The 22,475-nt window shown below is 39.5% G+C and overlaps 1 protein-coding gene across 7 annotated transcripts in view; it reads left to right on the forward strand.

Annotated features, from left to right (window-relative positions):
• Positions 1-22,475, forward strand: part of CNTN4 (contactin 4) — a 632,904-nt gene that overhangs the window by 485,621 nt on the left and 124,808 nt on the right. For all 7 annotated transcript variants that reach the window (XM_074957521.1, XM_074957515.1, XM_074957517.1 and 4 more), the window contains 3 exons: positions 16,735-16,938; positions 20,854-20,956; positions 22,114-22,298. In XM_074957521.1, the coding sequence (XP_074813622.1) occupies positions 16,735-16,938; positions 20,854-20,956; positions 22,114-22,298 (492 nt within the window). The remainder of the gene's footprint in view (positions 1-16,734; positions 16,939-20,853; positions 20,957-22,113; positions 22,299-22,475) is intronic.

A 22,475-nucleotide genomic window follows, 5' to 3' on the forward strand; every position in this document is an offset into this window, starting at 1 on the left:
TCAAATACAGTAGTACAAAAAGGTGATTCCTGGATTTTTTTAGGCTAAAAGTAGTATATTTTCTCTACTGCTGTTGTGGGTTCTTATTATTTGTTGTTGCAAATAGTCAGATGGCCGCTGAGTATCTGTGAAAATATTCACACATCCTGAAAGTTGTATAAACTTTAGCTCAAGTAATTATTCTTCTGAAAATGTGTTATTTTAATTTGTCATCCTATTAGGGGCCAGAAACCTGGAATGTGGCTTAGTGACCAATCACACAGCATGGTTAGTGCATAGCAAATAGTCCAAGTGAAGAATAAGTGAATAAATTGATGGTGTTAAATTTGGTTCCTCTAAATTATTAAGCAGATCACTTCCCTTCACTTCTTGACTCCTTTTTCCATTTACCTGGGGTCACAGGTGCCCATAGTTCTTTGCCACTCCTTTCAGTCCCTGTCATGTTTTCAAAGGTTTTGGAGTTCCACCCCTTTTGTCTTCAAACTTCTCCTGACAGTGTCTTTCCAGTGTATCCTCAGTCTTCCACATTGTTTCTTGCTGTCTTCTTCGTCCCATGCTTTCTTTGCTGGTCATTCTTCTCCCATTTATATCACGTCCCACCCAATTCAAACATGCACTCTCCAGCCTATCACTCAGATTCCCAAGTTGATCTTCCATGTGCCCTGATTTCTTCCATGCATGCTCTGTCTACCCTTCACTTACCTACCATATTCCTCATTATGTTGTTTTTCCCTGTGTCGTCTTCGTTCATCTCTGCAAGATCCACCATTTCCAAACCATAGAGCAGGCAGGCACAAACACATGCAGCATATGCTTTTCCTTTCACTTTGTTACTTAATTGCCACCTTTTTCACTACTGCCCATGCACATTTGGTTCTTCTTTTAAGGTTCTCCAGATCTCTCTCTAATGGCACTGAATGTACTTCAGAAGTGCACAGATTCTTTCTTATGATCAGCTTCTTTCCTCAAACATCAGCCAGCAGGTTTGTCTACCTTCCCTAACTGAATAACGTCAGTTTTCCTTGTGTTTACCTTCAAACCATGATCTTCAAACACCAATGCCCACTCTGATACTGTATTTACCAATTCCTCTTTGCTGTCAGCCAAAAGGGACAGATCATCAGCAGACATTATTTTCCTCTGTGTCTCCACAGGCTTGTTTCTCCTACTAATTAAGTCCATAGCCAGGATGAAGAGAAGCGGATTCAGCACACTGCCTTGTCTCAGTTCCATGGTTATCTCAAAAACTCTCTGAAATTCCACATATTGTTACACCTTAGCTCTTGACCCTCTATCATCTCCAATTCTTGCAGGCCCCCTCCCATCCAGCTCACTGCTCCAAACACCAATTGCTGCAGAACCAAGTGATATGCTTTCTTGAGATCAATAACTGCTACATAGCAGTTATGGCCTCCATTTATCATGCTTTCAAACTTCTGTCTCATTGCATATATTGTATCTATAGTACTCTTTCCCTTCCTAAAGCTATGTTGCTCGTCTCCTAAATTTTCCTCCATCTTGCACCTCAATCTTGCCTCCAGAACTCTCTCAAGGACTTTGAGAGGCTGACTTAACAGGGTGATGCCCCAATAGGTGTTAAAATCATTTGGATCACACTTACTGTTCAAGAGAGGCACCATCAACCCCATTCTCCAGTCATCAGGGTTGATCCCAGTAAACACATAATAATCTATGAAGACACTCTACTCCAGTATCTCCAGTTGCCTTGATCATATCAACAGTTATCTCACTTTCACCATCTACTTTACTATTCTTCATTTTATTCTATCTCCTCTAGAGCAATCTTTTGAGTTGTGTAGAGAGAGTTGTGAGTGCAAGCACCACTGACAATTAAATGATTAAGCAGCTATTTTTAAAAGTTAATACATGGATAGAAATTGGGGGAATCAGCTAATGAATAATCTGTGAAAATAGAAATGGGCTAAGCTCACAACAAATATTATTCACAACTAATAATATAGCTAGCTTTATTGCCACAGAACAGTTCACCGGAGAGAGGCAGAGAAGCCAGAACACTCTACAGCAGCAGTTCTCAAACTGGGGGTCGGGACCCCTCAGGGGGACACGAGGTTATTACATGAGGGGATCATGAGTTGTCAGCCTCCACCCCAAATGCTGCTTTGCATCCAGCATGTATAATGGTATTAAATATATTTTAAAGTGTTTTTAATTAATAAGTGGGGGGGATCACACAGAGGCTTGCTATGTGAAAGGGGTCACCAGTACAAAGGGTTGAGAACCACTGCCCTCCAACAACCCTTGCAGAATTCCAGACAAACACTCCACTCAAGTGAGAAGGAGCTTGGGAGGCTGGAGACAGGGCAGAAGTGTGTTCTCCAAACCTCACAGATTGGTAGCTCTAACCCCACGATGAAGCCTTGTCTTTTCTTCTCCTTTAGTTACATTGTGCCAGCAGTTGCCATACTGCCCTTGGGTCAACCCTGTCTTTATCTAGAGAAGTACTAATTCATCTGCCTGGCTGAGAAGAGAGTATTCCCTGGACAATGCTCCCAGACTTCGGTCCCCCTCCTTCTGCCCTAGAACTGCAGAGCCCCATCTGTACAGTGGAAAACAGAAGGATTTCTGCAGGCTCCCTGAGTAGGACCAAATGAAGGGAAACATCACTGCTTTCCTGTCCTGCTCCTTTTATGGTTTCTCTGACAGCTTCACTACTCATGTCTCTCTTCTCTGAGGAGTATACTGGTACTAGATCAGCAGTGTATCTTTTTTTTTTAACCTGTGAATGCAAGTTGTAGCAGATTCTTTGAAAATTCAGTGATAATAAAGTAAGAGATTGTCCTTTTATTAAGGGTCTGATCCTATGAGATACTAAGCCTCCTCAATTTGTGCTGAAGTTAATGGAAGCCCAGCTTTTTGCAAGATCTCCTCTTTTATTTTAAAATTGAATGAACATCAATAGTGAAGGCCAGTTAAGAGAGAGAGAGAGAAGGCGTTAGTGCTTTAAAGTGTGGATTGAAACAACCTCAGAATAGGTCACATTCGTCCCCACACCATATGCTTTGGAGTTTGTCTGGTTGTAATAACAAGTGAATATTGACAGCTGCCATATTTGTAACTTTGGGTATGAGCTTTGTGAGACTGTGTTGTGTGACTTGGTATGCAGTGTTTGTTCAGGGTAATATCTGGCAGTAAACAGCTATATTCCAATCCTCTTCAGGTCCCCTCCCTCCCAGAGCCTCTGAACTTTTTATGTTACAAAATAGATGATAGTGTAAAGAAATAAAAGTGAAGAATAGCAACATTTGGGAGAGGGAATGGAATGGTAGATACCAGAAACAGCTGGGATGTATGTGATGTGTCAGTTCTGTATTCTTGTTACCTCTGTTTGTTGCTGCTAGGGGAAATGCAGCAAAATACCGGCTCCTGTTACTTTGTTACTTTGTTAGTAAGTCTCCATGGAAATTACTATGGAAATTCAAGCAAGCATATTAAATATAATGTTAAGAGTCTGCTTTCAACCCTCCATAGCCAAGAAATTTTCAGATAAATCTGCAATGGGCCCTTTTGCTTGGTATCCTTGAGGCTTTGCCATGATAGCTTACAGCACAATATATGGTCTTCTGTCACAAGCTGCTGTATTATATGAATGGCAATAACATATTTTTATCCATTACCTATAGCTTAGCAATAATCATCATTTATGAAGACAAATGCAAATCTGTTCTCTAGCCCCAATACCACCCAACTAATATCAAATATAATTCCTATGTATATGGTTACATACACATGCTTGATATATCACTAGTGTGTGTGTGTGTGAAAAACAAATGTGATCTGTGATATAGAGTTCAGTACTTCACAGGAGCAAAGGGAGTTGTTCTTAGGATCACTAGTCTCAGCGCAACATGAGCTGTTCTCTCTCCTGGAAGACAGGAGTGCAGTACTAAAGCAGCGGGTGTGCTGCTGGTCTTAGGAAGCCAGTGGGAATGAAGGGAACTGAGAACCTTGCACAGCATCGAGCTTCAGGAGCAGGCCTACAATTTACAGTGGAGGGGGACAGAAGAGATGACTCCCTTCATATTCAATGAAGACATTAAAAAAGCCTTCACTTCCTCCTCCTCCCAGCCCACACTCTGTTTAAGAGCCCAGTTTTGCAGCATCTTCATGCTTGGAGTTCTGCTAACGACGTCCCTGCCGACTGGGGCTGGAACTTCTTATCCACAGGGAACGACTGCATTTAAGGGGTTTGAGTGTTCATGTAATGTGAACATGTTTGGGTTGGAGGAGGGATTTCTGCAGGAGAGTTCCACTCATGCCCCTTTACTCCAGCTAATCTGCTTCTCCTCTTCCAGTTCCTGAACCTGCCATTAGGTTTGCACTGGCAATGGGGAGTGAGAGTGAGATCCCCCTTCCCCCTGGCCATGTGTTCCTGTACAGGCAGAGACCCAGAACGGAAGCAGGCAGATGAGGGAGAAAGGGAACACAGACACAAGTGGGAGGCACCCCATTAGGGCACTTTCAGGAAGGCTGCAGAGAGTGTAAGGCTATGTACACACTACAGCTTAGGTTGGCGTAAGTTACATCGCTCAGGGTGTGAATGAGCCACCCCACTGAGGAATGTAGGTTACACTGACCTAAGCGCCAATGTGGACAGCGCTATGTTGGCGGGAGAGCTTCTCTCACCCACATAGCTACCAGCGCTCACGGGGGCTGAAGTAATTAAGTTGGCAGGAGAGCTCTCTCTCATTGGCTTAGAGTATCTGCATTAGCAGTGCGACAGTGGCACCGCTGTAAGCTCTGTAGGGCAGCCATAGCCTAACAAAACTTGACTGTGTTGTGGGAAAGGAAGCTTCAACCATCTCTACAGTGGGAAGAAGTCTGAGTGCCTGTTGCAAGGGTAGAGGGGAGTATGTATCTGCATCCCTCTTCAGGGGGAGGCTTCAAAGCCAATAATTGTTAATTTGTTTTCAGCATTGTAAAATAATTTGTATTATTTATATGACGCGCCATCTCTAACTGAAGGGTGGGTGGAGTGGTTTGCTAATCTGATTGGTGAAGAGGCTGTGCAGTCGTGATAGGTGCCGGAGACAATTATTCAGGTTGAAAGCCTTTTTCTGTCTGTCATACAACAGCTTTAATCTAAGACACTTTAAGGAGAGAGAAATACATTATTTGACATTTTTTCCCCTCAATTTGATCACATGCTCACTATTGCAGCAGCTTGGAGACTTAGCCTGCTTTCCAAAGAGTAAAGATATTTTTGTGTACAATGAAGACAGCCAAAAGAATTGTCTCTTTCTGCAGAATTCAGCAGGGAGAGATTACGTATTTTGCAGACTAATGTAGTGAACTCTGTTACAATGGTATGCCCTACAGTGCGATCAGTGTCCAGACGCTGTGTGAATGGGAGCATTAGAAATGCACAGATAAGATACATGGAGATAGAGCTTTTGGGTACTGCCATAATATGAATATTTCATAACAATCTCTAAGCTTAAGTGAAGTCCCTAGTGGGGTAAAAAGTCTTTTTAGGGTGGGCTTTTTTGTTTTGTTTTATGTTTTTAATTATATTAATTTTAAGTTTGATTTATTTCAGGAGTTTTTGCTTGTTTGTTTGCTATACTAGCAATAATAATAAGGTAGATATTTTCCATTTAAAGTTCATAGCTCGAGCCATATACTATCTGAAGATAAAAATAAATAAAGATATTTCATACTGAGGCCTGACCCCTGTTGAAATTAATGGGAGTCCTTCATTGACTCCACTGGTAGCTGGATAAGCCTTCCCATACCATTCTCATCCCAGCGTTAAAGATAGTTTTTAAAAGGTGGTTAAGGTATAAATATCCCCATTCTACCAATGATAAACTAATCACAAACAGCCTAAATGATTTCCCCAAGATCATACAGTGAATTTGTAGCATATATATCTTTTAAGATCTGTATACATTCTTCGTCTATATTAGATTTTACAGCAAATGTTGCAAGCTCTGTGATTAAAAGGGAGTCCCAATTTTTACCCACTTGTTGAGGATGAAATATTAGGTGATACTATATAAATTAGGGGAATTATTAATGATCTATCTTTGTAACTTTCAGTAAAGCCTGTAAAATCTAACGTTGCATATTATATATAGCACACTGTTCGTATTAAAAATGATAAACATTCCCCATTTTGTTGTTAATATTCATTTACATTTTTTCCTCTTCCATTTAGCTTTATGGTAAATGAAATCTTGATGTTTTAATAGCTTTTTTCATAATCACTATATAGACCTTTTAAATTTGCTCAGTGGCAGACCTCTCTTAATGGAAAATGTATATTTTGTCTAAAAGCAATACCAGAAAGAAAGCTGTTTTTGTATGAGACATGAAATGTGCATTTTGTGTTCACTAAGAGAAAAAAAAAAGGTTTAAATTACATGGGAGCTTGAGAGAACATTATTCTGGCAAATCATCTGTCTAATTAAAATTGTAATTCAAAGCATAAGTTCCTATTCAGCTTTCAGTAACATTTTTGACAACTTTGTAAAAGTTATTATTTGAGAATATTTTGCAATTAACAGTAACGTCCTTTAAGTGTGTATCTTTTCCTAAAGTAGAATGTATGCTGCCGTGTTGTCCTGGGGATGTACTGGGGATTACGCTCTGTTTCATATAGATTCTCATCAATTAATTAGAAATGCAATCTGCCAGGGCTTTGGGCCATGCCCCATATGCTGGGCCATGCCACATAAACAGGGAGTAATGGAAATGTGAAAGGGGAAGAATATATACAAAAATGGGGAGACACCTTTTTAACTGTTCAAGGTTTATATATTCAGTGATGTGCTCTAAGCCAAAAAGTGCCACGCACTACACGATGGGAAAGTTCAATGCAAAGAATATATTTCCCAAATGCTCTTTGAAAATATTGTGGGCCAAATTCTGCTCTCATTCACACCAAAGTAAATGCAGAATAGACACTGAAAACCATAGAGATAATCCGTATTTAATGGTGTAACTGAGAGCCACTTTGGCAGAGCCAGGCAAAAATTTTTCGATCCATAGTTTATTCTCTAAAAGTTCAGTTTCAGTCAACCCAAAACTATCTCTGAATTTGACCCACGTGGGTGAGGTAATATAATTTATTGGACCAACTTCTGCTGGTGAGAGAGACAAACTTTCGAGCCATACAGAGCTCTTCTTCAGGTCTGGGAAAGGAACTCCCAGCCTCACAGCAAAATGCAAGGTGGAACAGATAGTTTAGCATAAGTAGTTAGCTCAGATTGTAAGGGACCATTCAAGATAGAGTGGCCTGTTAACACCTCTGCAGTCAAAGGACAAAAAGAGGGGGTTAATGGTAATAAATCATAAATCCTGTGTCTCTGTTCAGTACAGGTGGTCTTTGGTTCTAGCAGAGTAATAAGAAAAGGAGTACTTGTGGCACCATAGAGACTAACCAATTTATTTGAGCATAAGCTTTCGTGAGCTACAGCTTATGCTCAAATAAATTGGTTAGTCTCTAAGGTGCCACAAGTACTCCTTTTTTTTTTGCGAATACAGACTAACACGGCTGTTACTTTGAAACCTAGCAGAGTAATGAATTTAAGCTCCCAGGCTTGTCTTTTGAAAGTGTTGTGCGTGTTTCCTTTGAGGATGATGACTGATAGGTCAGATATAGAGTAACCCACTTAGTTTCAGTTGGAAAAAAGTTTTTCAGGGTCAGCTTCAGAAATGAGAGAGAGACAGTATGTCTATGTGTCCATTCCTTTCCTCCCCCATAACCTTTAGCCCAGTGGTTAGGGCACTTGCCTGAGATGTCATGTGGGAGCCCTAGGTTTGAATCCCCATCCGAGAGCTCAGATCTTCTCCCTCCTGGTGAACATCCTAACCAATGGGCAATAGTCTCTCCTATTGAAGCTGTTCTACTTTGTATTCATACTTATATATACATTAAGCCAGAGAGAGCAAGTAAGAACAACTCTATAGCCTGGTGATTAAAAGCACTCACCTGGGAAGTAGGGTATGTGGATTCAGCTCTTCTCTCTGCCTGATTCATAAGTAGGGATTTGCTATATTTCTAGTATGACTGAAAGTAATTCTCAGTTTGGGCAGAGATTTGAGTTTCTGGAGAGGAATGTGGAGCCTGAGGTATTCCTCAGGTAGATATGCTTGATTATGTGCCTGCCTTTCAGGAGAACTGAATACTATGGAGAAGTGCATGATGATACTCATGGGAACAGTACTTGTCACAGAGTAAAGAGAATCCATGGTTGCTTACCTAGTAGCACACCCTTGAACCAAATTGAGAAAATAATTGGGTGACTCCATCCCTAAGTTCTCATGCACAATGACAGGACCCAAGTATCAGAGGGGTAGCCATGTTAATCTGTATCCACAAAAACAATGAGGAGTCCAGTGGCACCTTAAAGACTAACAGATTTATTTAAGGTGCCACCGGACTCCTCATTGTTTTAATGACAGGACCATTTGTCCACTGGCATCCCAGGCACCTTGCTGCACCTATAGATAACAAGAATATCTAATAGAAGACATATATACACATATAGAGGCACTGGACTTGGACTCAGAAGACCTTGGTTCAGTTCCTGGCTCTGCCACTGCTTTGCTGGGTGACCTTGGGCAAGTCAAGTCATTGTGCCTCAGTTTCCCCATCTGTAAAACAGGATAAATAATAATGACCACCTTTGTAAAGCACCGTGAGATCTACTGATGAAGAGTGCTCTATAAGAGTGACCCATCATTATTTATTTATTATTTGCATGTACAGAAGGTTTTTGTTGTCCAGGGTATTATGAGTGTCCTAGCAAAGTAACTAGTCTTGGCTACAATGCGTATATTTTCAGGTCATCCTGGCTCAGCTGGCTTCTGAAATCCAGAGCCATGGACTTAAGATGGTTATTTAAGTCAATCTAGCATGCAACAAGATGCAAGACATTTAAGAGAGTATGAGGAATGTTAAATTACGTATTCATAAGTCATATAGTTATAATTCAAGGATTACATTTAAAGAGGAAATTGGCCAGTCTCAGTTCTCAGACAGATATAACAAGAGTCACAGAGAACCAGGCCAGTGACCAAGAGAACCTTTGCCAGCCTGAAGATCACTACAGTGCTTTAGCTTGCACCATGGAAAGAGCATCAGGTGTTCACAGTAACATCCAAACTATATAAAAGAGCAAGAATGGGGTAATCCATTTTTCATCAGATTTAGCTCTGTCAGAGAATGAAGACTGAGCACACCAGCAGCAAAACTGTTCTCTCACATATACAAATGTTCCTAAAGAAACTGCACTTTCTACTTATATTATAAAACCTCTGTGAGTTGAACGAGATGATACTAGTAGCAAACTAAGCATGCATCTGAATGTAAGGTACTCTAGAGTAGCCAGACAGGAAATAATGACACACATGATAAATCGAATAAAAGGCACAGACATCCCAGTATGAGAGAGCAAGTGGATGCTGCTAGCAGAAAGAATACACGGGCAGACAGATTGATGAGGCTGCTGATTTCTTCTGTCCTCCACCATTGCCCATTGCTGTGGTAAAAGATGCCATTTTGCACTGTGTCTGTATCATGCTTTACACATCTTTCTGTAATTCTGCATCTCTACACCTCCATCTGCCGTCATTCCATGGAGATCACACTCAGGCCATGTCTAGTGATACTGTTTCTGGTGACAGGTTTCAGAGTAGCAGCCGTGTTAGTCTGTATTCACAAAAAAAAAAGGAGTACTTGTGGCACCTTAGAGACTAACCAATTTATTTGAGCACAAGCTTTCGTGAGCTACAGCTCACTTCATCGGATGCATTCAGTGGAAAATACAGTGGGGAGATTTATGTATAGAGAGAACATGAAACAGTGGGTGTTACCATACACACTGTAACGAGAGTGATCACTTAAGGTGAGCTATTACTCCCCACTCTCCTGCTGGTAATAGCTCACCTTAAGTGATCACTCTCGTTACAGTGTGTATGGTAACACCCATTGTTTCATGTTCTCTCTGTATATAAATCTCCCCACTGTATTTTCCACTGAATGCATCCGATGAAGTGAGCTGTAGCTCACGAAAGCTTATGCTCAAATAAATTGGTTAGTCTCTAAGGTGCCACAAGTCCTCCTTTTGTTTCTGGTGCGGAGTGATTGCCTTTGTCTGCTTGTCTCTGTAGATTCTCTAGTGGCAACTTGTGTGAGAGAGTTCTTCAGCAAAACTACAGGTATATCACAGGCCAGAAGAGACAGTATCTGGGACAAGATTTTCAAAAATGAGTGTCTTACATTGGGTTCCAAAATCTTTATTTAAGTAGCTTAAATAAGTGGTCAGTTTACAAAAGTGTTAAGTGAAGTAAATGGGAGTTATTGGATGTTCCAAACTTTGGAAAATCAGGCCATTTATTTAGCCATCTAGGAATGAATGCAAGAGCCTAAAACTTCTTGTTTTTAAATCCTGGCTGAGATTTGTTAATGGGTTATTTTTGTTTGTTTCTTATAGTGTATAATATGGATTTGTGATCAATATACTCGATTCTGAAATGCAGACATAGTCCAAGCTGATGTGGAGCGAAATTGTCACGCTCAGGCAGGTAGTGAGGGAATCTATGAAGGTGATGAAAGAATTGAAGTAAAGGGTTCCTATCTTTTGATATTGCGCCTGAGTAGAAGCCAAGAATGTTCACAGGGCTTTGAACTGGGATAAAGGTTAATGTCCCTTAGATCGGGGGTTGTCAAACTGGGGATCGGGACCCCTCAGGGGTTCACAAGGTTATTACATAGGGAGCTGCGAGCTGTCAGCCTCCACCCCAAACCCCGATTTGCCTCCAGCATTTATAATGGTGTTAAATATATAAAAAAGTGTTTTTAATTTATAAGAGGGGGGTCGCACTCAGAGGCTAGCTATGTGAAAAGGGTCACCAGTTCAAAAGTTTGACAGCCACTGCCTTAGATGGATGTGTTTAAAATGTATATTCCACCTGTATCATGCAGTCTATCACATTCCAGTGCTGATCACTAATCCATAACATAAAATTAAATATGTTAATACTAATAATGTTAATATGTTCTCTGTTATTGCTGTGTGCCCAAGCTTTCCCTAAAAACTTATGGTATTTCCGGTTGTCGGTGAATTTTGATGGCTAACTAAATGAAGTAGATTCTTAGGTACTACTGTGTGGTACATTTCTCTGTGATATGTTTATGTGACTTCCATTTCTGTGACTATATGTCTCTGCACTTCTCTTCCACCATTTATTTTAGCTGTTAGAGAGCTTATTCCTTCACTCTCCCACTTCCCTGGTCCTTCTCGCATGAACAGAGAGCAACAATACCCGAAGTCTGAAGGTGCAAACAATTCGATGTTTATTGGGGTGAACTTCCAGCAAGCTTAAATACAAGTTCCTTTTTCCTTATTTTCGAATCCCAACTTACTTCCTGTTTGCCCCTAATTTATATAGTAATATTCTTAGCTATACCTTAACCAATCATTCTACTGAAATTTAACTAACCAATCCTAACATATTGTAACATGATTAGCTAACCAATTATATCCCACCACCTTAATTAGATTACACCCAGCAAAATTAATTATACAGCAGACAGAAACAATCACAGAACCAGACAGAGATTATACAGACAAACAATAGCAAAGTTGGAACTCTAATGACAAAACAATACAGAAGTGAGGATTTCACATCCCAGCTATTGATAAGTGAGTTCTTGCCAGACAGGATGCTATCAAACTAAGTTTCTTTTTACATTTTCTAGGCACTTCCCTTTCTCTGGAGGTGATAGGAATTATCAGGACAGGATTGTATTCAGGACAGGATTGTATTCCTAACAGCCCAATAGCACCTTCTTTCAATGTGACTAGTTTGGAATGTGAGGATGTGACTGTTCGCTTCCTAGCTTATGGCTGCCTCTGCTGCTTAGCCAAAGGCCTTAGCCTAAGAACAGGGCCTCAAACAGTCACAGTAAGAGAGGGCCCTTACACCAGCAGACAGTGATTTTGATTCTTTCTTTTATACCTCTAGAACTAGCCAAGTGATAAGAATACCCCTAAATTCTTAAAGTACAGGCTTTTGCAGACAGGCCTGAATATCTATATCCTAACATTAGCCAGAGTGAGACCAAGCTTCTCTCAACAACCTAATGTATTCCCCACCTTTCGCTTCACCAGTCTTTACTTGTGCTTGAATTTACCAAGGGCTCCCTTGAATTCTGAGGGATATTATAGAGTTTTAACATGCTGTTCCATATCTGTATTATCTTTGCTTCATTGCTCCAGAGCCTTAGAGCAGATCCTAGTATCTTGTGACCTTGTGCACAAAGAAGTTCATTCTTTGACAAAAGGAAATCTGCTTTCCTTCTCTTGGAATGCGATAAGCTTACTGCTGTTGCACTGAGCATCCCAAGTATGTACAGAAGCACGAACAGCAGAGTAAGCTGAAGTCACCAGTTTTCCTAAATCAGCAGCATACATGTGTATATATAAGGAAAAGTTCTTAACATGAACAGTATAGTGAAAAAAGTTTCTTATTTAATGTCCTGAATCCAGTGAATTTTAAAAAGTTGTGGAAGCCTGTGATCATGCCTTAAAAGTTCAAAAATAGCAGTTTTCCTCTGTCCAGTCTTGAAATCCTTGCCAAAGTGTGAATTTGCCAGCAGTCTTAAATTTTTTTGACAAACCTTTCTCTCTTTTGGAAATGCGTGCAGTCAAAGCACTCCCCGCATGGAAAGTGCATCTCCCTAGGAAAAGAAAGATATATAATGTATAAAGGGTCAGCTTCTCGGCTGGTATCAATTGACTAAAAACCAATCAAGCTTCATAGATTTTCACCAGTTGCAAATCTGGGTCAAAATGTATAAAATAGTGCACCACATTTAAGAGATCTAGCTTAATGTATTTTAAAAAGGCAAATAAAACATTGTATGCAGTGTAGTAAAACATTGTCTGTTACCCAAAATTACATGAGAAGGGACCCAAGTTAGAAAACAGCACATCACATTCAGTCCTGAAAGGATACCTGGTATAGTCTGTGAGAAACCATGAACTACTCTGGATACAATCTTTACACTGTAAGGCACCTTGTTATAACCCACATAAGTGTTTCAATCACCCACCAGAATCACCAAATGCTATCTCGTACTGTATTTTAAGTGTCTGTTTACTCAGATGTTACAAATTGCCTACGGCACAGGAACTGTCTGTCACTTCCAGAGCAATTAGTATGTGAAACCTTATCAAAAGAAATCTGTCAAGTTTGAAAAGACATAAATATTGCGCAGGGATCTCTAAGGAAATCAAAGTGAGTATTGTACAATATATATGTATTGCTACAGAAGGAAATGTACTTAAGGCTTCTCCAGTCTGCTTTATTTCCCATCCTTTTTATTATATCACTTGATTCAAACTCACTGTAATTCTACAATAATAAAAAGTCCCCAGTTATTTTAGAACAATAAAATTAGAACTCTTAATAGTATCACCCAGTTATTTTCAATACTACACAGCACATCTGACTTGATAATGCTGCCTCATGCCTTATCACTACAGCAGTTATTAGTTATACAGCTGTAGTACTGTGCAGTGTAACTGTGTTAGAATCAGCATAAGGCAGAGATACTAAATCATTAGATCTTTAGTAAGGCTGAGATTTTCAAAGGTGGCTAGTGATTTGGGGTTCCTCTTTTTGTATTTTGAGGGTGGGGGAGGGAAACCCAACTTGAGACAACTTAAAGGAACCTGATTTTCAGAAAGTGCTGAGCATCCAGCCTCTGAAAATTTGTCCACTTTGCCTCAAGATGGGCTCCCAATAATTGAAGTACTCAAAATCACTAGTTGGTTTTTAAATCAGTCTTCCCCATTGCATACAACATCCACACAGTCTTCTTCACTCTTGTATCTGCTTGCCTAGGGTTTCTAAACTCACACTGAATTGGAGTCAAACAAAGTGCTGAGTATCTTATTCATTGACTGTGCTGTAGTTACTACATAACATTTTTGTCTTAGACTTTTCCTTATTTTGCGGGGGGGACCATGGTCTGTGGAGATTCACTCAAACCTAAAAGCTGCTGTTTGCATTCTAGAGCAGAAATGTTTGTCTGTTGTTGGATGCTTCTGGGGGAAACGAGTTAATTGTTCACCATGAGTAAATTAAAAAAAAAATCTAAATACTTGCAGGAAATAATAAGCCTGCTGAGAAGTGCTACCTTGTTTATTCGAAGTATCCTCTTGACATCAGCATGGGGTTACTTATAATTAGATGCACATGTGTAAATACAATGATTAGATATTCCCACATAAACGTAATTATATCTTCCAAGAGGTCGAAGCAGATATTTTATAATCCTGTCATTAAATAAATAAATAACTAAAATGAAAACCACAACAAACTGCATACCCCCTCCTATGTGTGTAAACACTGGAACATTAGGACAGAATGTATTTCCTAAAGTACATAACAGTACTTGAGGTCAATTACAATTATGGCTCATTAGAGTATTAAACTAAGAATATGCTGTTTACTATAATTAATGTTCCCTTTACAAAGCTACAGTGATCTTTCCTTACTGTAATTTCTCAAACATTTTCAATGTTTAGGTATCAGTCTTAGACAAATATAATGGGGTTATATTACATTAACCTAACTTATAAACTCTGCAATCACTTGCAGTATGTCTCTCACTGTTTTTTCTTTTGCAAATAACTTCCAAAGACATGTTACAAATTAAAGTATTATCGAATTAGTCACACTGAAGATTATAGCTACTTAATTTAGTGTATTAAAAAATTCCAAAGTATAAAACCGTACAGTTCACAAGAACAGAGTAAGGCAGATTCCACCATAATTTATCTTGAAAGGAAAGAATAAATAAAGTTCAGAGTATTCTTCATGACTCAGGAAAAATGAGATTGTCACGGGGTGGTCCCTTGTGAGTCCTTTTAGGCCTTTATCACAGATCACAACTTCTTCAGGTCTCCTTCTCCACCACCTTTATTTATCGTATTCTTCCAGCAGGCCACAGCATATAGTGTTGCTCACATATATTTACTGTTCATAGCCAGCTTCCCCACTTGCTTCTAGCAAAGGGAACCCTACTAGCAGCAGCAGCAGTCAGTCCTGCCTACTTCTGCCTTCCTTCCGGCTACCAACCCTTCCCACGACCCTTCCTTCCTGTCTGCTTATGTGGGCCCAGTTGTTGGGCCTGCTTCTACCCACTTAGCCACTCAGCTGTATCCCCATTCAGTTGATTATCCTCTTCTGTCAACTGCCTGTCTTTTAATCAGAACTCAGTTAGCGTAAACAGATGGGGATTTGAGTGACGGAGTGCTGAGTTAGTTCCTGAGTCAGCACACCCTGTTACAGATATGTTCTTGGTGACAAAGGCATAACAATTGTTCCACACTTAGTTTCCATGTGATAAAACGTCCTGACCTGTCAAACCATTAAGCCTGAATTCTCTGCGATATGGTGGATGATAAATTCAAATAAATGGAGGTGGATCCCAATGAGTTATGTGCACATACAAACATAGTCACCCACAATTTTGATGCGCCGTTTTGGAAGCGAAGATGTAGAATTTGCTTGTGAAAGCTGGTTCACAACAGTTCTTAAAGGTGAACTACAAAGTAAGTTTCCCTGCCAAAGACAATGGTTCATGATAGTTCTCTATTTCATTTGCATAATGGTGGAAGGCCTGATCCTGGTAAGTGATCAATGCAGAAAGACATTTGTGGGGCCTTGACTTGGGAATTCTACATGGGCATGAAAGTCAGCCAGCAAGGTAACTTTGCAAGATTGGGACCAAATGCTATGGCAGCAGCTGTATTATTCCCTGTTATGCTTTGTGTCTAAAGTTTTCAACACTTGCAAGAGAAAAATAGAAGCCTGGACATAGGTCAGTATAGGAGGAAAATATATTCAGTTTTAACCAGTTTCTTTTTAAATGTGTTAATGTATAAATTTTTAAGACTACACACATGTTTTATTGTAGGTACAGGATATCATGGTTCTTAAATTTGTAAAAAAAAATTCAGATTGCTTTTAATTGATGCTGTGACATACAAAGCTGATATTTTTTGATGAAATTCTTTAAAAACTGAACCTTTGGGTATAAATCAAAGAAGTCTCACAAAAATCAACATTTCAATTGATGTAAAAGTCCACTAAACAAGACCAACATTATCTATACCCAAATGTAACAGGTTTTCTTACTATTTTTTTCCCAAATTAATGACTAGTCCAGAAAAAAGAAGCGAGATACTGAGACACCTTTATTCTATACGGTACTGTCTATCTGCATTTCTGCTTCTTTACAGTTTATGCAAGGCTGCTCTTGAGTCATCTTTGCCATAAATAGCTCCAGTGCCTGCCTCTGCTACAGCTCATCACTTTTCTAAGCCATGTGAAATTGGCATGATTCTTGACAGTTTCAGAATAGAATTAGAGAAATTCTCGTTAATTTCATTTTGTTCTGGTTTGGAAAAGTTGAGGGGCAACAGAGGCATTGGAGCTATAAGCTGTCTGGCTGAAGACTCAGAAAGACAGCACTGCACCAGTACACGTATGGAAGATTATATTCATAATTGTACAAACAAGACATTTTCATTTCATTATGAGTTACTGTACCCTTACTATAAGTACAAGAGACAGGGAGAAATTCATTTTCAGAGTTTCAGTTCTGCCCTGGGATGGAACCATATTTTAAAATTAAAAAAGCATTATGTTAATAATACCTTTTACTTCTAGAACTGACTTATGCATGGATCTTCAATGAATATCCATCATTTGTGCACCAGGATAATCGTCGCTTTGTTTCTCAAGAGACTGGGAATTTGTACATAGCAAAGGTGGAAACATCTGATGTGGGCAACTACACATGCGTGGTGACAAACACTGTAACAAATAATAAAGTGCTGGGCCCCCCAACTCCTTTGATACTGAGAAATGATGGTAAGATATCTGGGTTTTGTTGTTGTTGTTTGTTTGTTTGTTTGTTTTTTTGAAGCAATCATTCTGCAAATATTAAGAAATGGCCTGAATTTTTATTCAGAGTAAAGATAAATAATTAGTCTCAACTTTCTAAAGTTCCACTGAGAATTTGAAGAATGCACAGACTCAGTTTGCAGTTCTATGTCATAGAAATCAGTATTTTTTAAAGCTGTTGTTGTGAAAGATACTTTGTCACTGGAAGATGCCACAATAGCAGGGGATTGTTGTAAAATAAAATACAAACTTGGAGACACTTGAGCAAGGACAGGGAAGAAAACAGATTTTAGTGGATATGCTGCAGTTTTGCTCATTTTATACTGGCCAAAAATGATCACACAAACACTTTGCTGTTTTGGAAGCTATTAGCTTAGGCAATAGTTCCCAGTAGAATGAATGCTATTTTTAGTAGTCAGAGGAGTGGTACAAGAAGGGGAAAATAAGTAAAGATTTCTAAGTTTATACCACAAATAGACCTGTATCACATTAAGTTTTTGAGTAGATACGTAAATCATATTTTCATGATTGCTTGCAGTGTTTAAATGATCAAGTTAGCCTTAGGAAGTCAATAGAGTAATGGATAGCAGAATTTGGCCCTTAGCTCCCATATAGGTTACCACAGTGCACGAAAGAAAAAGATGAAAGCTTAAAGCTTCCATTAGCATCTGCTCCATATGAGGAATAAAAATAGCCTGTATGTTATTTAAGATCTTCAGTAACAATATTTTACACAGATCATACAATGCTCTGCTTCCAGTGACTTCAGCGGAAGTAAGATTGGGCCCTGTATATGCTGCTGTTCTTGAAATGGAGCATAATGTTATGATGCTTACTAGTGGTACTGACTATGAAGCACATCGCCAAGGGCTTTGCCTTAGCAAATCATTCCTCTGCACACTCACACTAACATATTTACAGGGTCCAATTGCCTTCCTAAACATACTCCAACTCCTTTGAGGTGTACTCGAGAGTTTATTATGGACTTGAAATTTTAATTGAACTGCTGAGGAGCCCTGGAAAACATTGCATTAAACAGGAAAGGTGCTATAATGTCCATTTAGCAAAATATGGTTAGATTTCCCCAGGCGCAAAAGTTAGTATCTTTAAGATGTGCTAAATTTTGTATTTTGAAACTAAGCTTGTCACTAACATTGTGTGCAACGTCTAAAATCATTTACAACTTGGTTTCTAATACAACAGTTAGTGATGCAATAAAATCTGGACTTAACATGCTATGATGCATCAAAAGAAAGAACACAGCACATTTCAGAAATATAAAGAGCACAAATGAATGAAATAGAAACCACAGAATAGCCACATTGTATTTAAACTGGCAAATATGTCTTCCTTGTCTTTTGGATTTATGCCGACATGTCCAGCACATCTTAATATAGGACATATTATTCTCATTAGACTGCTGTATCATTAAATTAGCAGGCTAAGAGGCCTATTCATCAACAATTAATGTCCCAGTTACATCTAATTTCAATTAGAATTACATGGGAAAATTTCACAATGTACCTCTCCCACTTTACTTAAAATATACTAAACTGTTATTTATCTATTTACTGTACATTATATATGATTAAACATGCAACCATGTAGCAGAATTCCTGTCTATGGTGAGGTGGAATAGGAAGCCTCCCCTCCACACACACATCCGAAAAGGAAGGTTTGGGGTTTTTTCCCCAAAAAATATAGGCTAAGTAGGGATGAAATGCTCTCCACCTGTAGAAAACCTGAGGTGGAGATCCTTTCCACCACTTTGGCTCTTTTACGCTGGGTTGAAGGGCCTTAGCAGCATAAAGAGGGCCTTAAAAACCCCAGTTCTGCCTCGGGAGGATTCCCCCGGCACAGGCGTTGTGGAAGACAGGCGTAAGATTGTCTCCTGAGGCTCCCCTTGCAAACCCTGGTGTAGGGTGTGGGTCAGGAGTGGAGGTTGGGAGAGCGTGTCTGGGACAGGGCTACAGCACACTTTACAGCAGAGACTCCAGGTAGCACTGCATCCTGGGACAACAGTGCAGCCCCCTGGGGCTGTCTAATTTATGCCAAGGGTCTCACCAGCTCCTGGAGCAGCCCAGGATCTCGGGGCAAAAATGTGGCCTAAAGACACCTTAGCCCCTTCTGCCCCAGGGCTACCAGTTCTGTGCAGTGGCTCCCATTCTCCCCCTACACTGGATCTTAGTTCCAGTCACCTTATCCAGCCATTCCCAGCCTCCCTTTTTCCCTCCAGCTCCTTGTCCAATCTCAGTGTTTTTCCTCAGGCCAACTGGCTCCCAGTCCTGCTCATTTCTATCACCGGCTCCCAGTCCCGGTTTTCTTGCCCAACCAGCCTGAGCCTCTCCTCCCTAGTTCCCAGGCCCAGTCTCCTTTGGCAGATATTTTCAACAAACACAACAAAATCATCCTGAGGCAGACACCCAGAATAGAAAATTTCAGTCCAAACAGTTGAAGTTTCGCCAAGTTTTAAGCAACTGAAAACAGGGTCTTATGTTGGAAACTGTCAGGCAGCCTTAAAATGGACAGCACTATCAGCTCCATCCATATTATAATCTCCAAAGGCTGAAAACTATTGGGCCTAATAATTCAAACTGAAATGCCTAGTTTAGTGACATTCACTTGTGAGTTCCCTGATACTTTTATGTGTCTTGTTTTGGTAGTAAGTGTTGTGTATTTGTATTGTTAACAAACATACTTTGTTCAGATGACTGATTTCATGTGGCAGTTGCTTTTTATATAATGTAGAGACAATGCTCATTTAAGCAAATGGATTGAAGGAAGGTGATGTAACCTGTTGTTGTATCAGAACAGATAATATATAGGTCAAGAAGTAAAAATGGATTTGATGTAAGTCTTAGCCCACACACACACTTACCCTGGGCATTTTTGATATAAAACAATCCCACTGTGAAAAAGCAAAGCAAATAGCCTCTCCGGCTTCTTCTTGCTGTCATTAAACTTGCACCATGCAGTACTTTTTATAAAGCAATGACACACATGGCAATACAGCAAATACGAAAAAAAGACCACCAGAACTACTTCAGTATATTTGATTTACTCATCAGAATTAACTCTGTGGGAACCTGTGCTGCCCAAATTCTGAATCAGTGTGTATTGGTAGCAGTCATTTTTCTTCATCAGGTGTGCTGTTCCCTATCTCCAAAACTGCAGGACTGCCCCCATTCTTAAACCCCAGTCCTGCATGGTGGCCTCCCAGAGAGAAACAGTTAAGATTTAAATTACGATCATCATTTCGTTTATAATCACTATCGGTGAAATTATATGTACCAGTTTTAAGACTCTGCAGTCAGTAGAAATCTGGCAATTTATCATAAATTTAATGGCTTTTTTATGTGCACAAATTTTTAAACACAATTTCATAAAAATCCTGCCATGTTACATTATTTAATAAGGCAGTTAAAGATCAAGAAATTACTAGTACAGTATACGATCTCTAAGCATCTAAATCCTTGAAGTTAATAGGAGCCCTGATTAGCCCCCACTGCTTTTAAAACTTTTTCTAGTGGCTATTTGTTCCACATTACATTATTCAAAAGATGGTGATCCTACTTTATTATCTCTTTCCGTATTTTACAAGATACCTGAAAAAGAACTAAATATTCAAAAGCAGAAAAGTAATGGAACCATGAAGAAATTTAATCTTAAACAGATGGAGGGGAGCTGTGATGCAGATTTTCCTCTGGCAGTAAATGGGAAGAGAGCCCACAGTACTAGGCTGTTAGAGACAGGCCCTGTTTTAAATGAGCAGATTAACTGGGCAAGTAATGATGTATAGAATGGCTCTGTGATAATGCAAGAACACTTGAGAATGTATTACAAAAATTCAGCCACACTTTAGCATCTATGATGTGTTCACAGGGGTGATGGGTGAATATGAGCCAAAAATAGAAGTGCAGTTCCCAGAAAATGTTCCATCTGCAAAAGGAACAACTGTGAAACTGGAATGCTTTGCCTTGGGAAAGTAAGTTTTGGTTCATTATTATTACTTTAGCTTACCCGGGTATAATAGTAGTGTATGTTAGAGTATGCTTTTTTAAATCACTTGCTTTATTTGTAGTATAGATATTTGCTGACTTCCTTTACATGGAAGAGATTTGTCTTAGCTTAACCCGCCATGAAAAATGTGATTGGTAAGGAGAAGAAAAGAGACAATTTATTTTGTAAAGTTGCATCTAGGTATATTCTGTTACTAAGGTTCTTTTGGCACCTGAGAGGCTCTGAAAAGTGTCACATGTTGCAATTACCATACATTTTCAGCACATATATGGGGAAGATGGGAAAGTGGAGTTGTTGGCACTCATTCACGGACTCCTGCTCACCAGGCCAGTGCAGACAATGTGAATGATGGGCTAGCTGGTAAACCGATTAAAAAATAAATTATGGAATCAGTGACCAAACTACTCCAGTTCCTCGGCAGAGTATTCACCCTGTGGAAAGAGAGGTCATCGTATATGAAACAGAGGGAACTGATCAGAGAAACAGTTATCTTAATCAGGCCAATACTATACCAATATGGGGCTCAAACCTGCTCCCTCTGAATTTCAGTGGGAGTTAAGCTTAGGCCCAGGAAGACATAAAATCAAAAGAATAGCATTGTTCACTTTCCAAGAGAAGTATCAGGAATACACAATTGAGATTTTGGTGATCAAATCAAATAATTAAAATTAAGCCTGTGAAGTGCTTGTTGAAATGTTTTCAAGTGGGTAAGCAGCTCTCACTTAGCAACATGCATAATATATCAAGATGGGTGGATGTGTTTGTGTAATCACCCTCTAGTGACTGACCCACAGAGAGAATAAAGGACCTATTATTGTAACCAGCGATTGAACATGCTCTTCACCTCAAATGAAACACACCTGTGTTTTTGGAGTTAATGGATCAAAGTTCTAGTCCTGATTCCCAAAGTCAGAAGGGAAGGTGGGGAGAGGTTTATCTAGGGATTGTGTCTGTTGCTTGCAGTTTGGATTCACAGCACACTATACTTAGTATATGAACAAAACTATTGCTTTTAGGGAAACAGAACTTCTACTGGTTCTACTTTTTAAAATATGAATTAATAACCCAGTAATGGGATGTAGCTTTTACTATGAGGCTCTTTTGCTTTATTCTTATTATCAGCCCAGTTCCTACTATTAGCTGGAGAAGAGCAGATGGTAAACAAATACCCAGGAAAGCCAGGAGACAAAAATCGAGTGGAGTTCTCGAAATCCCAAACTTTCAGCAGGAAGATGCTGGTCTGTATGAGTGTGTGGCTGAAAATGTGAGAGGAAAGAACATGGCACGAGGGCAGCTTACATTTTATGGTAAGCAGCATGACAGCTTTCCTGTTTTTTTATTGCCGCACAAGCAATGTGTTGTAAACATCTTGTCAGGATGTCATTGGGTTTTTTTATGGTTTTTTAATTATTTTATTTTGCCAGCAGTAGTGCTCAACAAGTACAATTTGAAATAAAATAAAATCTTTCTGAGTAGGGCATATT

This window comes from Natator depressus, chromosome 7 (genome assembly GCF_965152275.1).
Source record: "Natator depressus isolate rNatDep1 chromosome 7, rNatDep2.hap1, whole genome shotgun sequence".
Taxonomy (NCBI): Eukaryota; Metazoa; Chordata; order Testudines; family Cheloniidae; genus Natator; species Natator depressus.